Genomic DNA, 13,357 nt, shown 5'->3' with positions numbered 1-13,357 from the left:
TGAAGCAGTTGTGCTGACTGAGGAAAGTGGCCACTCTGAAAGTGTCCAGAGCAGGTGTGTTAACATGTTAGGAACTGAGGTGGAACTTTGGAAATGAAGGTAAGATTTACTGAGCAGTGTAACAGAACACTGGCACTTAATTTATCAAGGTAGAAAAAATTCCTTCTGTGTCATTTGCAGTGCATAGGATTCACTTAGTAACTGACAAACAGCACAGAAGTGTCACTGAGGATGCTTTCTGAGGGAAGAAACAATGACACACACAGGTCTACCATGTTAAACACGTCTCTCAGGGACTCAGAGGTGCTGAGCTCTCTCTCTTGTTCTTTCCCAGGAAAATGGGGGGCAACCAGACTTCTGTCACAGAGTTCCTCCTAGTGGGATTCCCACTCAGCCCAAGGATGCAGTTGCTCCTGTTTGGGCTCTTCTCCGTGTTCTATGCCTTCACCCTGCTGGGCAACGGGGTCATCCTGGGGCTCATCTCACTTGACTCCCGACTGCACACCCCCATGTACTTCTTCCTCTCCAACCTGGCCACTGTGGACATAGCCTATGCCTGCAACACAGTGCCCCAGATGCTGGTCAACCTCCTGAACCCAGCCCAGCCCATCTCCTTTGCTGGCTGCATAATCCAGACCTTTCTCTTCTTGATTTTTGCTGCCACCGAATGTCTTCTCCTGGTGGTGATGTCCTTCGACAGGTATGTGGCCATCTGCCTGCCCCTTCGGTATTCTACCATCATGAGCTGGAGAGTCTGCATCACCCTGGCAGTAACATCCTGGACTGTCGGAGTCCTCCCAGCCCTAGTACATTTGGTGATGCTATTACCATTGCCCTTCTGTGGTCCCCAGAAAGTGAATCACTTCTTCTGTGAGCTTCTAGCTGTTCTCAAACTCGCCTGTGCAGATACCCACCTGAATAAGGTTATGGTTTCAGCTGGGTCAGTGTCAGTGCTGGTGGGACCAATGTCTGCCATAATTGTCTCCTACAGTCACATTCTGCGTGCCGTCCTGAAGATCCAGTCAGCAGAGGGGCGCTGGAAAGCTTTCTCCACCTGTTCCTCCCACCTCTGTGTGGTGGGACTCTTTTACGGCACAGCCATGATCCTGTATGTTTGGCCCCAACATGGGGACCCTCAGGAGCAGAAGAAATACCTCCTCCTGTTTCACAGCCTTTTCAATCCCATGCTGAATCCTCTGATCTACAGTCTGAGGAACAGAGAAGTCAATGCTGCTCTGAGAAGGAGGCTGAAAAGGAAAAACCTTCATGAGAACCTCATTGATAAAAAAATAACTGAGTATAAACAGACCCAATGTGTCTCCTTACCCAATATGTGCACAGGAATACAGAGATGCTCTAGGCCTAGGGCATTCTTTGCATGTTCTTGAACTTCTCTGTGACTATCTCCCAATGAAGCCATTTTGCTGCCTGTCTACAAGGATGCTGCACAAGGAAATGAGGGCTCTTTCCAGCCCTCTGCTTTGTGCATGCAACTTGTAATATGGTCATGAGGGATATTCTGAATAAGATGAAATAGATTTATATATTCCATAATCAGTATTTATAGACAAATTTCTATTGAATAAACCAAGATATTGCCAGAATATTTAAAATTTAGGAGTTGAGATTGATTATATAGTAATTATTGAAATATTGTATTTTTGGCAATGGGTCATCTTCAAAAATTGCCCTAAATTTAAAATATTTGGTTGTTTTCCTGCATATGTCTATGACAGTGATGTTTTCTGAGGCATCAAGAACTTAAATTAGGAAGAGCAGGAGCCAGGACTTCAAGGGAAAGAAGATTAAGGGTGTAACTCTGATGGAACTAAAAACAAGGAGAGAACCCTGAATGATGTCAGGCTACACACAGACACATTGGAACTTTCTCTGCCACTGTGTTTCTCTGCCTTTGCAAAGTAGGTGGAGATCCTGGATGGTGGGGATGAGAGGAAGAAGGCAGAATGGATGTAGCTGAGAGTCCAATGTTTTCTCTCATTGGTTTGGTCACTTGTCTCCTATGGGAAATGACCAAAACTTAGAACATTGTCACAAATAAGAGCAGACTGTGTAATTGCTGTGATGACTGTTTTACCAGTGATATGAGGCTATAAATTATCAGTAATAATTTGCTCTGTAAAGCAAGAGATATGAGGTGAGTTAAATAACCATTTAGCATGAAACTCCAACACAATTATGAAATGATAGAACACAGTTTAAGAAGTAGTGGAAAAGAGTGTATAGAAACTTTTTTCAAAGCTTTCCATAAATCATATGCTAAATTAAACCTGAATACTTAAACTGCATCAAAGGGAAATATTTACTTTTAAAATTATGTTTTATGTGTGTGTGAAAAGTTTTTAAACAAAAAAAATGTATGGATTTCTTTCTTACAAAGCATGCTTAGATTCTTGGAAGTTTAGATTTTTTATGTGTAAAATAAATTCACTAACTAAGGTTTATTGAGAGGAAATACTATGTGCAAAATGCTTAGCAGAATCCACAAATTATAATTAGAGCTCAAAATTGTAATCATTAATATTATACTCTACATACTTTTGGGGGGTGACTTCTTCGCAAGTCCCCCAGTGCCACGGACACAAGTCAATGAGTAAATATGGCTGAGAGATGCTGGATCTGTTTAGGGGAGCAGGAGTGGGCTGTGGCCAGTTTCTCAGGGGAGACAAAGGCCAGCAGCAGTCAGTTTCTCTGAGGAGAAAAAGGCCTCAAGCCCCCTCATCCATAGCCTTTTATTGGGTTGTAATACACAGGAATACAGGTAGGCAAGGATCAAACAGTAGATAACACTTCAAAGATATCTGAGGGCTTCAGAGTCTGAGTCAGTGTCTGTCAGGAAGAGAGTTGCAGAAACTTTGGGAGACATACTCCTTTCCTCTCGAACCCTTATCATATTAATGAAAGTACTCTTAGCAGAGCAGATTTCACAGGATTATCAGCAAGTCTTTGTGATGCCAGATTTTTTCCCAGAACACGCTCTAGCAAGGCAAGGAGCTGCACCCCTCCCCATCAGGTATTCAGGCTTAAGGGAATTAGAACCAGGAAGCCCTTCTCCCAGAGAACATGGGGACTCTGGCTATGTCAAAGCAGTGGGGGGAGGAGTCCATTGCTCTTTGTTGCAGCTCCCCCCAGTCCTTCCATGAAGGCCTCCCAAGTGATTGAGTCTGGCTTAGGTTGCCCCCCACTGTGAGAAGTTTTACTCTTCATTGACTTCTGACCAAGCTTTGGGGGCAGGGAGAGGAACAGAGGCAGTGTTCACTACCAGAGACAGGCTTTGTCTCCTGAGGCTGGCATTCCAGAGGTTGTCCCTCTGGCCCTTAACCACAAGGGGTAGAGATACAATTCCTAAAATCAGGCAGAGGGGTCTACAACAATACTTTTATCATTTAAAAAAAACAAGGACTATGACTTAATGAGACAAATAAAATGCAATTTGCTACTAAATGTCCTGGGCGTTCAGCTTCCCCCTGGCCCTTGTTCTTGATTTGTTGTCCTGAAACTGCCCTTCTGGGGGCTTCATGAAGTCAACCACTTCTTCTGTGAGATCCTGTCTGTCCTCAAGCTGGCCTGTGCTGACACTGGGCTCAACCAGCTTGTCATCTTTGCTGCCTGTGTGTTTATCTTAGTGGGGCCCCTGTGCTTGGTGCTGGTCTCCTACATACACATCCTCTTTGCCATCCTGAGGATCCAGTCTGGGGAGGGCCGCAGGAAGGCCTTCTCCACCTGCTCCTCCCACCTCTGTGTGGTCGGGCTCTTCTTCGGCTTTGCCATGGTGGTTTATATGGTCCCTGACTCCAATCAACGAGAGGAGAAGGAGAAAATTCTGGCCCTGTTTTACAATCTCTTTAACCCAATGCTGAACCCACTCATCTACAGCCCGAGGAATGCTCAGGTGAAAGACGCCTTGTGTAGGGCACTAAAGGTGAGGTCCACATGAAGGGAAAACTCAGAAAGTTCTCCTAAGTAGAAGTTTCCTAGCTGTGTTTCACACAGCTGAAGTTTCACAGCTGAAAAGAGTAGCTGTGTTTTATAGTTCTGAAAAACCTTGAGGTGTTGGTTAAGCAGAGATCAGCTGGGTTGACATCTACATTCTCTCTGCTGCCTCATCAAAATCATGTTGCCTCCAGAAAGACCCCCTGTGAACTTCCCAGAGAGTGAGGATGAAGAAGGCAAAGTGTCTGAGCATGATTGTAAAAGTGGTTCAGACCTCACAGTGCCTTGGAAAGGTTCTCAGATATTTCCCGTGGTCGCTGGGACGCACTCAGAGGACTCATAACAGTGTATTCAGACTTCAAGTTCCACACCTGTAAAGTGAATATTATGATCAGATTGGACTGTGTGGTGGAACTATAAGGGGTTTGGCACATTTTCTGAAACATAGAAGGACCCACTAGTTGTTGTTCATGGATGCTCTAATCATTCCTCATTTGTACCTATGAGCCCTGAGTGCAGACAGGCAACAAATCCTGGCTTGGTGGGCCTGTTTTCTCTCAAGGTTTCCCTAACAGGTTCCACGGAATCCCACCCTCTACAAGATGTAGAGAAGCAGGCATTCATAACAATAATCATTTTAAGAGCATGGCTGCCGTCATTCGTGGTGTCTGTCTCAGGGTTAAAGCTCCTGAGATTCCTGAAAGTTCATGTAGAAACAGCACAGGGCTAACAGCTGCCCCGCCTGGTCCCCAGCTCTCTTCCCCCAGAGACTGTCAGACCCGATCTTTGCTCTCCTCCACAGAGGAAATTCAGAGAGTTTTTCTTTTCCTGTAGGGAGAAGACAACTAGGCAGAATATCTTATGATCCTTGTGGGAATGTGAACTGTCAGTAGAAACTCCATAAGGTTTTTAGTTCATCTGATTCTTGAATGGAAGCTCTGCCTCTGGGCTTCTCTGAAGGACCCACAGTAAGACCTGCGGCCCCTCCAGTGTCTGGGTCTCCACCTGCAGAAGCTGCAGAGGGGCAGGCTGCTGCCCATGTTCACAGGTGCATCTCTGTCCTCCATTGGGTTTATTCCAGGTCAGAGTAGGTGCTCGTGAGAAAATCCCCCACAGAAGAGACTGATTTGTGCTGGGAGTTGATGTTCAGTGTGGGTACTTGGGGCCAGACAGGAGAGCAGTCGACACCACCGTGGCTGTGTGCATGAGACTGGCATTGCTGGGTGCTCTTTCCTCCTGACTCTCACAAGGCAGTGCAGGTCAGTGGAACTGGTGCTTAAAATACACATTTTTTTTTAACTAAAAATGACAATCATCTATTTAACAAACATTTCCTGAGTGCCTGTTTCATCTAGAACTATACTAATTGGTATGAAACATAAAAGATGTGTAAGACATATAAAGATAAAAAGTTCATTACTTGGTGAAAGGGAATCTCAGCTGAAATAAGTGATATTTGATTTGAATCTCCTTTTATCTTTGATATGTCCTGAAGTTTACCCATACCCTTATAATGAGGATTTAACTGTTGCAACTGTTGTTATTGGTGAAGCCCATACTCTTATTGGGTTTCTGAAGAGCCCCCCACAAGAACCTAGCCTAACTTCCAAGGGTAGAAAGACACTTTTTTCAGGCTGTCTGACAGCCACCCTTTCACTGGGACCCAGGGATGATCAAGCAGGCAACCACCTTTCTCCCTGTTGTAACTGGCTGTATCTACAATGTCATGGTTCATATGAGGAAGGTGTGGTGCCCTGCAACACCCATTGGGGTAAAACAATGAGGGCAGTGGTTGGCCCAGTGTGTCAGCACCTGGGTGTGTTTGACCCATTTGCATGCCCACCTGAACGCACACCAGCTCCATAATGCTCAGTTACTGAGGCCTGACTGCCCCCCCTCCAGTGAAAGATAGTAATTCTCAGCAGTTTTAAAATTACCAAATTAATGCACACTAACGAACTGTCCGCTCCCCTGAAGCCTTCCTGTAAGGCCTGTGTGGTGCAGAGGGGTTAAGTGATGGTCATGTGTTAAAGGAATTGTTTAACTTGTAATTGCTGAAGAGGTAGGAGCCTTCTCCTCTTGTTCGTATACAGTGAGAGTCATGTAATTACAGGTGCCGTTTACCCAGAAAACAGGGGTTCCCCTGAAGCCAGAAACTGGAATTGAGAAGAAAACACTAGACGAGGCACTAATGAGAAATCTGTGTCTCTTGTTGTTCATAATGTAGATGTAAAGATGTCTAAGAGGAAATCCAAATGCTGGTGTTGGGGTCATTTCTTTCACATGGACCATGTGGAACCTGGGGTGGAGGAGGTAGGACATGAAATAATGCCACAGAGAATGTGTCAGTTCCTTCAAATAAGAGAGTATATAGCTCAGGTGGCAGGTCAAATAAGAAGAAGAGGGATTTTCAGTCTGGTGACCAAATAGCTGCACACATTATAAGTCAGGCTGTTCTAAGCTCTGTAGAGCATTTAACATCCATCTGAGAGAAGAGTGAACTGAAGAATGAAGGAAGGTGAAGACCAGCAGCCTTTCACCTGCGTGTGAGGAGAGAACCAGCACACCTGGCAGCCAGCATGGTAAGAGCAGCCACCCAAAGTGGAACAACTGCATGGTGGAAGTGAATTCAGGAATAAGGGAGCCAGGACTGTGGAGTTAGACACCCTTCCCACTGGGTGGTTTGTTACAGAACTGAGTCTCCCTGCTGCTGGGTTTTTTTTGTTTTATCTTTAGATGACTAGAGATAGAGCGATATGTGAACACAGATACATAAATTGTGTGAATGATTTCACTAAGCACTGTCAAATCTCAGACTTACTAGAAGAATTCATGAGTTTAAAATTTGCTCACTGAAGAATTATATTGCACAAACCTAATGAGATAATAAATAAAATACTTATACTCAAAGAAATAGTGTGCAGCTGTTCACAGCATGTTCCATAGAAATGTTTTGACCTAGAAAATAGTTTCTGATATGTTTCCAAATGAAAGAATTGTCAACTAGCAATACTGCTTGATGCATGTATTTAAATTCATAATACATATGAAAATGTACAGTAAAATGGTATAACTGTATATACACATTATTAATAATGCTTATTTGTTTTTTTCAGGGTATTACCTCTTTAGTATTAAATAGAGTTTCATAATGTTTTTCTAGGAAAGTTCCAAAACTTGATGTCAAATGCTCATACAAGGTGAGAACCACCGTAGACACACAACAACCCATATTCTTAAACTTTAATCTTTAAAATGTTTGATTCTGTGATTTTCTGAGTAGGAATGAAACAATAATACAAACTTGGTAATTAATAAGGTGTTAGTTACAAATATATATTTTACCTAAAAATAAACTACTCAATAATAACAAGACTATTTTCTTCAATGCTAATGTTAATTTAGTGAAATAGATTTGACTCCTGAAAGGGAAGTCAGTTAAGCTGTTTTCAATTTTCAGAAACATGAGAATGTGTTATCTCAGGAACAATTTGTGTTCCTTGCTAAATTTTATGCTTGCCTTTTTAAAAGAGGAAATCAGAAATGTGACAAAAGTTCTGATAAAAGTGTAAATAATTGAGATTAAGATACTGGTTTATGAATATGACTCTTCCCTAAAGTAATCAGACCCTTTTGGAAAAGTGTCTGTGCCCGTGGCTGAAGTGGGGAATTTATGAGAAAAGTGTGAAACAGAAGTACAGAAGTGCTCAAAAACTATGGAGACGTGTTAGAAAACAAAAGGGCAAGCTTGTAGGACACTGGGGGAGCTTCTTTTCCCCCTTTTTTGGCTTATTTTGAGCCCAGTGTGCTCTTACATATCTTTAGTCTGGAGTTTCTGACATCTTTGGCATGTTAGTGAGAAAGGTGAGGTCGCACGTCTAGCAAAAGAAGAGAGAATTTAAAGAGCATGGGGTGGGGCTTCAGTGAGGACAAGCTCTGAGCTTCCTAGCTCCTAGAAACATTGCAATGATGGCAGGTATTTATTACTTGATTGCCCATAGTGATAGAACTGTGATAGACATGAGAGTCCCTATCCCCGGAGTTTATCTTGCTTAGCACACTAGCCCTGTGACTCCTTGGCATATATCCTGGGATTCTGGAGGCCAGAAAATGGTCAGAGCTTGTACTGGAGCCACCAGATCCAGCTGCGATGTGGCCACCATTTGCGGGATACCCCCAGCGTTCTCATGAGGCCTAGGATACTTTCTCTGTGTCCATCAGCTTCACCAGCCAGGTTTGAAGGTGTCAGAGTAGTGGACATGGCACCCAGACCTGACTGGGTGCTGTGCCTTATGACATCCCTTCTTGGCAGGTAGGTCTTTTCCTCACTTCTTTTCAGAAACTTGGTAATCCAGATGTCAGTTTCAACTTTTATATGGTAATATATATGTCTTCTTTAGGTGAAGGAGTTCTCATACCTACTATCCAAGATATCCCAGTTCTCTTTTCAAAAATCTGAGAAATGTATAAAATATAAAAATGTGGCTCAAGGTACCCAGAATCACAGACAATAAAATTTAACAATATGAAAGGGGATTTAAATAAATTCTTTAAGGAAAACTTTCCTTAATCAATCACAATGATCACAATCAGAATGTTATCCTAGATAGTAGAAGTGCCAGGGAGTCTTTCCCATTGGGCAAGATGGTGGCCCGGGGAGGTTCTTTTTTTTTCTTTATTTTTTAAAGTATATTTTATTGATTATGCCATTACAGTTGTTCTATTTCCCCCCTTCATTCCCCTCCACCCTGCACACCTTCTCACCCCACCATTCCCCCCCTTTAGTTTATGACCACGTGTCTCAAGTTTTTTAGATTCTATATTTCCCATACTATTCTTGCCCTCCCCCTATCTATTTTGTACCTACCATCTATGCTACTTATTTTCTGTACCTTCTCCCCCCTTTTCCTTCTCCCACTCCCCTGTTGCTAACCCTCCATGTGATCTTCATTTCTATGGTTCTGCTCCTGATCTAGCTGTCCTCTTAGTTTGCTTTTGTTTTAGGTGTGGTTATTAATAACTGTGAGATTGATGTCCTTTCACTGTTCATCTTTTTTATCTTCTTTTTCTTAGGTAAGTCCCTTTAACATTTCATATAATAAGGACCGGGGAGGTTCTTATATGAAGAGTGCCAAAAGCTAGAAATATGAATGGATAGGGCCCTAAGCCTGCCAAAAGCTAGCAAGATAATTGGATAGGGGAAAAAAGCCTTCCCATCCCTATCCCTGTGAAAATATTGTGCTTGAGCAGGAAATCATATGGTCTCTCTGACAGAAGTCCACCATTCTTTTATGTTGTATAACATCTGACTAAAACCTCTTTCATTTTGCCTCAGTGCCTGCGTCACAAGTTTGGCCTTCATTGTGGCAGGCAGCCAAAGCTTCATTTGTTTGCTTACAGCTTTTGGGATCATGTGGACCTTGGTAAGTCCTGGAGGGCCCGGGCTGTCATGCTAGCTATTTGTGGCAGGCCAACCCCAGGAGAGAACTGTGAGGGTTTCCCAGCAGGTGCTGAGAGCTTTTCTCAGGAATTTCCTGCACTCCTTCTCAATCTGTCAGCTGCCTGAAATGCTTGGCTGTTGAGAGGAAATGGATTTCTCGGGAGAAGACAGACTCCAAGACTGTGTAAGTCAAACTGGTGTGCACTTTGAGGATCCTCTATTTCTGCTGCCTGGGCTTTGTGCCACTCGGGTCCAATTAGGACTATTTGTGGTACTGGCCGGTAGGCTATCCCTGCCACTTGGGCTTCAGGCCATTTGTGTTTGGTTTGGACAGCTTGTGGTATCAGTTGGCAGAAGATAAGACACTAAGATTTGCTTGTGAAAACTCATGTGGAGTGATAGAATTGTGGAACCAAGTTCTGTTTACATGTTCCCACTTTCTCTGGGGTCTTGTTATGGTTATGCTTTTGAGTTTGTACTTTCATGCCATCAAGGGTCTTTCTGTTTCAACTCCTGAACTAGGAGCTTATTGGGCCAAATTTTAGCAGATTGGTCCATGTACAGCTATGATCCAATGACTAAGAAGGAATTGGTTTTTTATTGTAACACTGCTTGGTCTGTGTATACTATCCATTATGGGGAAAAATAGCCCCTAAGTGTTTACCTAAAGTACTACATTGTTACACAATTGGAATTGTTTTGCCAACAGTCAGGGAAATGGGGTGAAATCCCTTATGTCCAGGCATTTATGTCTTTACACAATAAGGATTTGAAAAAGACAGGGAACAAACTAATGATACAGAGAAGGGAATTGACTTCAAAACCTATCCTTGATAGTAAGACACAGGAAGAAGAGGAAATGAGTCTCTTTAATGTCCTGTCTGAACCCAGGGGATGCAGTAATAGCAGCAGAAAGATCCCACCCCCTCACTGCTAGGTACCCCTGTATGATGAAGGAGGGATCTTTCCCTCAAAGACCTAGCAGGGAATCCAGTTTGGCCAGGGGTATCTCTATCCTGAGCAGGACAGCTCTCTTTGAGGCAATACCCTACAGGTGGGACAAACCAGGTAGGCCAGTCCACAAGATATTGTTGGGCCCATACTTCATTTTTCACTTCAGATTTACTGAGCAGGAAGAATTCCAACCTTTCACAGAATCCTCAGAAAATGATGGATCCTTGAGCGCGGGCCTGCGAACCAGACAATCGCAGTTCGATTCCCGGTCAGGGCACATTCCTGGGTTGCAGGCCAGTTCCCTGCAGGCCAATTCCCAGCAGGGGACGCATGAAAGGCAACCATACATTGATGTTTCTCTCCCTCTCTACTTCCCTTCCCCTCTAAAGATAAATAAATTAAAAAAAAATGATGGATCTTATTACCTCCAATTTTGCTACTCACTATTCAAATTAGGCAGAAGTATAGGTTCTTTTAAACATCCTGCTAGTGACAAATAAAGGGCAGGTAGTTATAAATAAAGCCAATAAAGAGGCTTATTGCCTCCATAAAGGGAATCCCAATGGGACCTCCAACACAACCAGGGCAATTCTGTTGACAGAGCCCAACTGGGACCCAAATAGTGGAAACCTAGTCTTCCTAGAATATTATAAAAGGTACATATGGGAAGGGCTTAAGAAGGGGATTCCTAAAAAAAGAGCCTGAATATCAGACTGCCTGTTCAACAGAAATCAAACAAGGACCTTCTGTATTTTGAGAAAGGATCTAACAGGCCTATTAAAAACACACTGTTGTTGACCCATGGGTACCAGGAAATGTTCACCTGATAAACATGACTTTTATTGGGTGAGTCTCCTGCATATTAGAAGGAAGCTCCAATGTTTAGATGAGGTGTGGGGAATGAATTCCTCCCACATGGTGGACATAGCCTTTAAAGTTTATCATGCTCGAGAAACAAGGAGATTAAGGCAGGTCACTCTTTGCTTAGAAAGAGTGCAGGGAAACCAGAAGGTAAGACAGGACACAAAAAGAAAAGAAAGACTCAGTAGGCTTCAATCAGTGTACCTGTTGCAAGGAGGAAGACCATTGGAGAAAGGACTGCTCAGAACTCAAAAGGAAAAATAGAAAGAATAGAAACCCTTGTTGAGAAATGTTAGAAGACAGCATACTGGCTGACAGCAGGTGCTTGGTAAAATACCAAGCCATTTAATTTAAAAGATAGCCTAAATGTTGCCTTGTAAACCACTGTTATTAAACCTGGTCACCCTATTCCCAGAGTCAGAGGGAGCCTCAGACCTCCAACATGATTGTTTAACCATCATTGACAAAGTTTATTCCAGCAGACTGGATCTATTGTACCAGCCACTGACAGAACCATACTGGGAATTATGTACAGTTGGGAGTGGTTTAATGGAGAATGGTCAATGATGAGCAGTAGTCACTTTAGGCAAGATAATAGGAGCCCAAACCCTTGCCATACGAGCCTTGGCATGAAAGGCTATACTAATAGCCCTCACCAGAGCCTTAGAACTGACCCAGAGAAAGAATATTAACATACACACTGACTCTAAATATGCCTTCATGGTAGTCCATGCCCATGGGACAATATGGAAAGAAAGAGGGCTCTTAACCTGAGGGAATAAGGACATCAAACATGAAAAAGATATTTCAAAATTGTTAGAGGCAGTGAATCAACCCAACTGGATTGCCATAATGTTCTTCCCAGGACACCTGGGCAGAGAAAAGTGGTTTCCAAACAAGCCAGGGAAACCAAACTGCCAATAAAGCAGCAAGATGAGCTGATTGAGGGCTGCCATTTCTTGAGGCTTTAATTCACCACCAGGACTTGTCAGAACTTAAACCCCATTACACAGAATGAGATGAAGAACCGGCCTGTGAATAAGGATTCTCTGACGTTGACCCTAATTCTATGTGGAAGATCAACACTCATGATATGCTTTTGTGCCTGAACCTCCAGTATATCCTGTCTTCAAACACCTACATGAAGGGGCATCCATTGTGAAAAGGATGCTTTAACAGGCCTCATTAGAACACATTTAAAGTGCTTTCATTTACAAAGGACCATCCAGAAGACTACCCAAGCCTGTCAGATACGTACCAAAAACAGTCCTAAGACAGAAAGTGCCCCAGCAGAAAAGTGAGTTTATATAAAGGAATATGCCTATTTGAGGACTGGCAAGCTGACTTTACACAGATACCTAAAACCATAGGATACTTAAATTCTTATTAGTTTTTGTAGACGCTCTTCCAGGATGGGTAGAGGCATGCCCCCCTACAACTGAGAAGTCGACTGAGGTACCAAAACTTCTACTCAAAGTAATGATATTTGGGTTTGGACTTCCTTATAGCATTCAAAGTGACAGTGGAGCATTGTTCACTTCAGAGATCCCCCAGAAGACAGGAAATGCACAACAGATTTTATGAAAACTGCATGCATTTTGGAGACCATAATCTATGGGGAAGACTGAGAAAATGCACTACACAGTAAAGAAGACCCTAGTGAAAATGTGCCAGGAAACACATTTGAAATGGGACCAGGCACTTTCTATTGCCTTACTCTGGATTAGGGTAGTGTCCTGAAGTGGCCTTAAATTAAGCCCCTTTGAAATAGTTTATGGGAGACCCAAGTTTCTGTTTTATGAACACCCATTTATATTTAGAGTATGAATTAAAGATCAAACAATATGTACAACATCAAGGCAAATACGAACAATTTTGCACAAGTTTGCCCATTGCAAGTCCATCTACCCATCTGATAAGCCCTTACACCCATTCCAGCCAGAAGTCTGAGTCTTACTAAGACCTGGAAGACTCAAGGTCATGAAGGCAGTTAGCTCTTCAATGGACCAGACTCTATGATGTCTTGCTGACAATACACTCTTTCCTAAAGCTCATGGGAATCAAGCCTTGGATCCACCACACATGAATAAGCTAGAGCTACCTAAAGAGGACTTGGATATTGCTGCTGCTGTTGATACTTCAAGGGAAAGC

General features: G+C 43.0%; 1 protein-coding gene across 1 annotated transcript; it reads left to right on the top strand.

Annotated features, from left to right (window-relative positions):
• Positions 1-338: 338 nt before the first annotated feature.
• Positions 339-3,955, top strand: LOC119052941 (olfactory receptor 2A1/2A42-like). The gene is made up of 2 exons (XM_053656624.1): positions 339-847; positions 3,535-3,955. The coding sequence occupies exons 1-2, from the start codon at positions 339-341 to the stop codon at positions 3,953-3,955; spliced, it is 930 nt and encodes a 309-aa protein (XP_053512599.1).
• The last annotated feature ends 9,402 nt before the right edge of the window (positions 3,956-13,357 follow it).

The sequence above is a fragment of the Artibeus jamaicensis genome, unplaced genomic scaffold, assembly GCF_021234435.1.
Source record: "Artibeus jamaicensis isolate MK-2021 breed Jamaican fruit bat unplaced genomic scaffold, CSHL_Jam_final scaffold_2172, whole genome shotgun sequence".
In the NCBI taxonomy this organism is placed as follows: Eukaryota; Metazoa; Chordata; class Mammalia; order Chiroptera; family Phyllostomidae; genus Artibeus; species Artibeus jamaicensis.
This window is presented reverse-complemented; position numbering and strand designations above follow the sequence as displayed.

Coding starts and splice junctions, on each gene's coding strand:
- LOC119052941 (XM_053656624.1), top strand. CDS start 339: ATGGGGGGCAACCAGACTTCTGTCACAGAGTTCCTCCTAGTGGGATTC. Junction 848..3,534: donor CCATTGCCCTTCTGTGGTCC/CCAGAAAGTGAA, acceptor CTTCTGGGGGCT/TCATGAAGTCAACCACTTCT.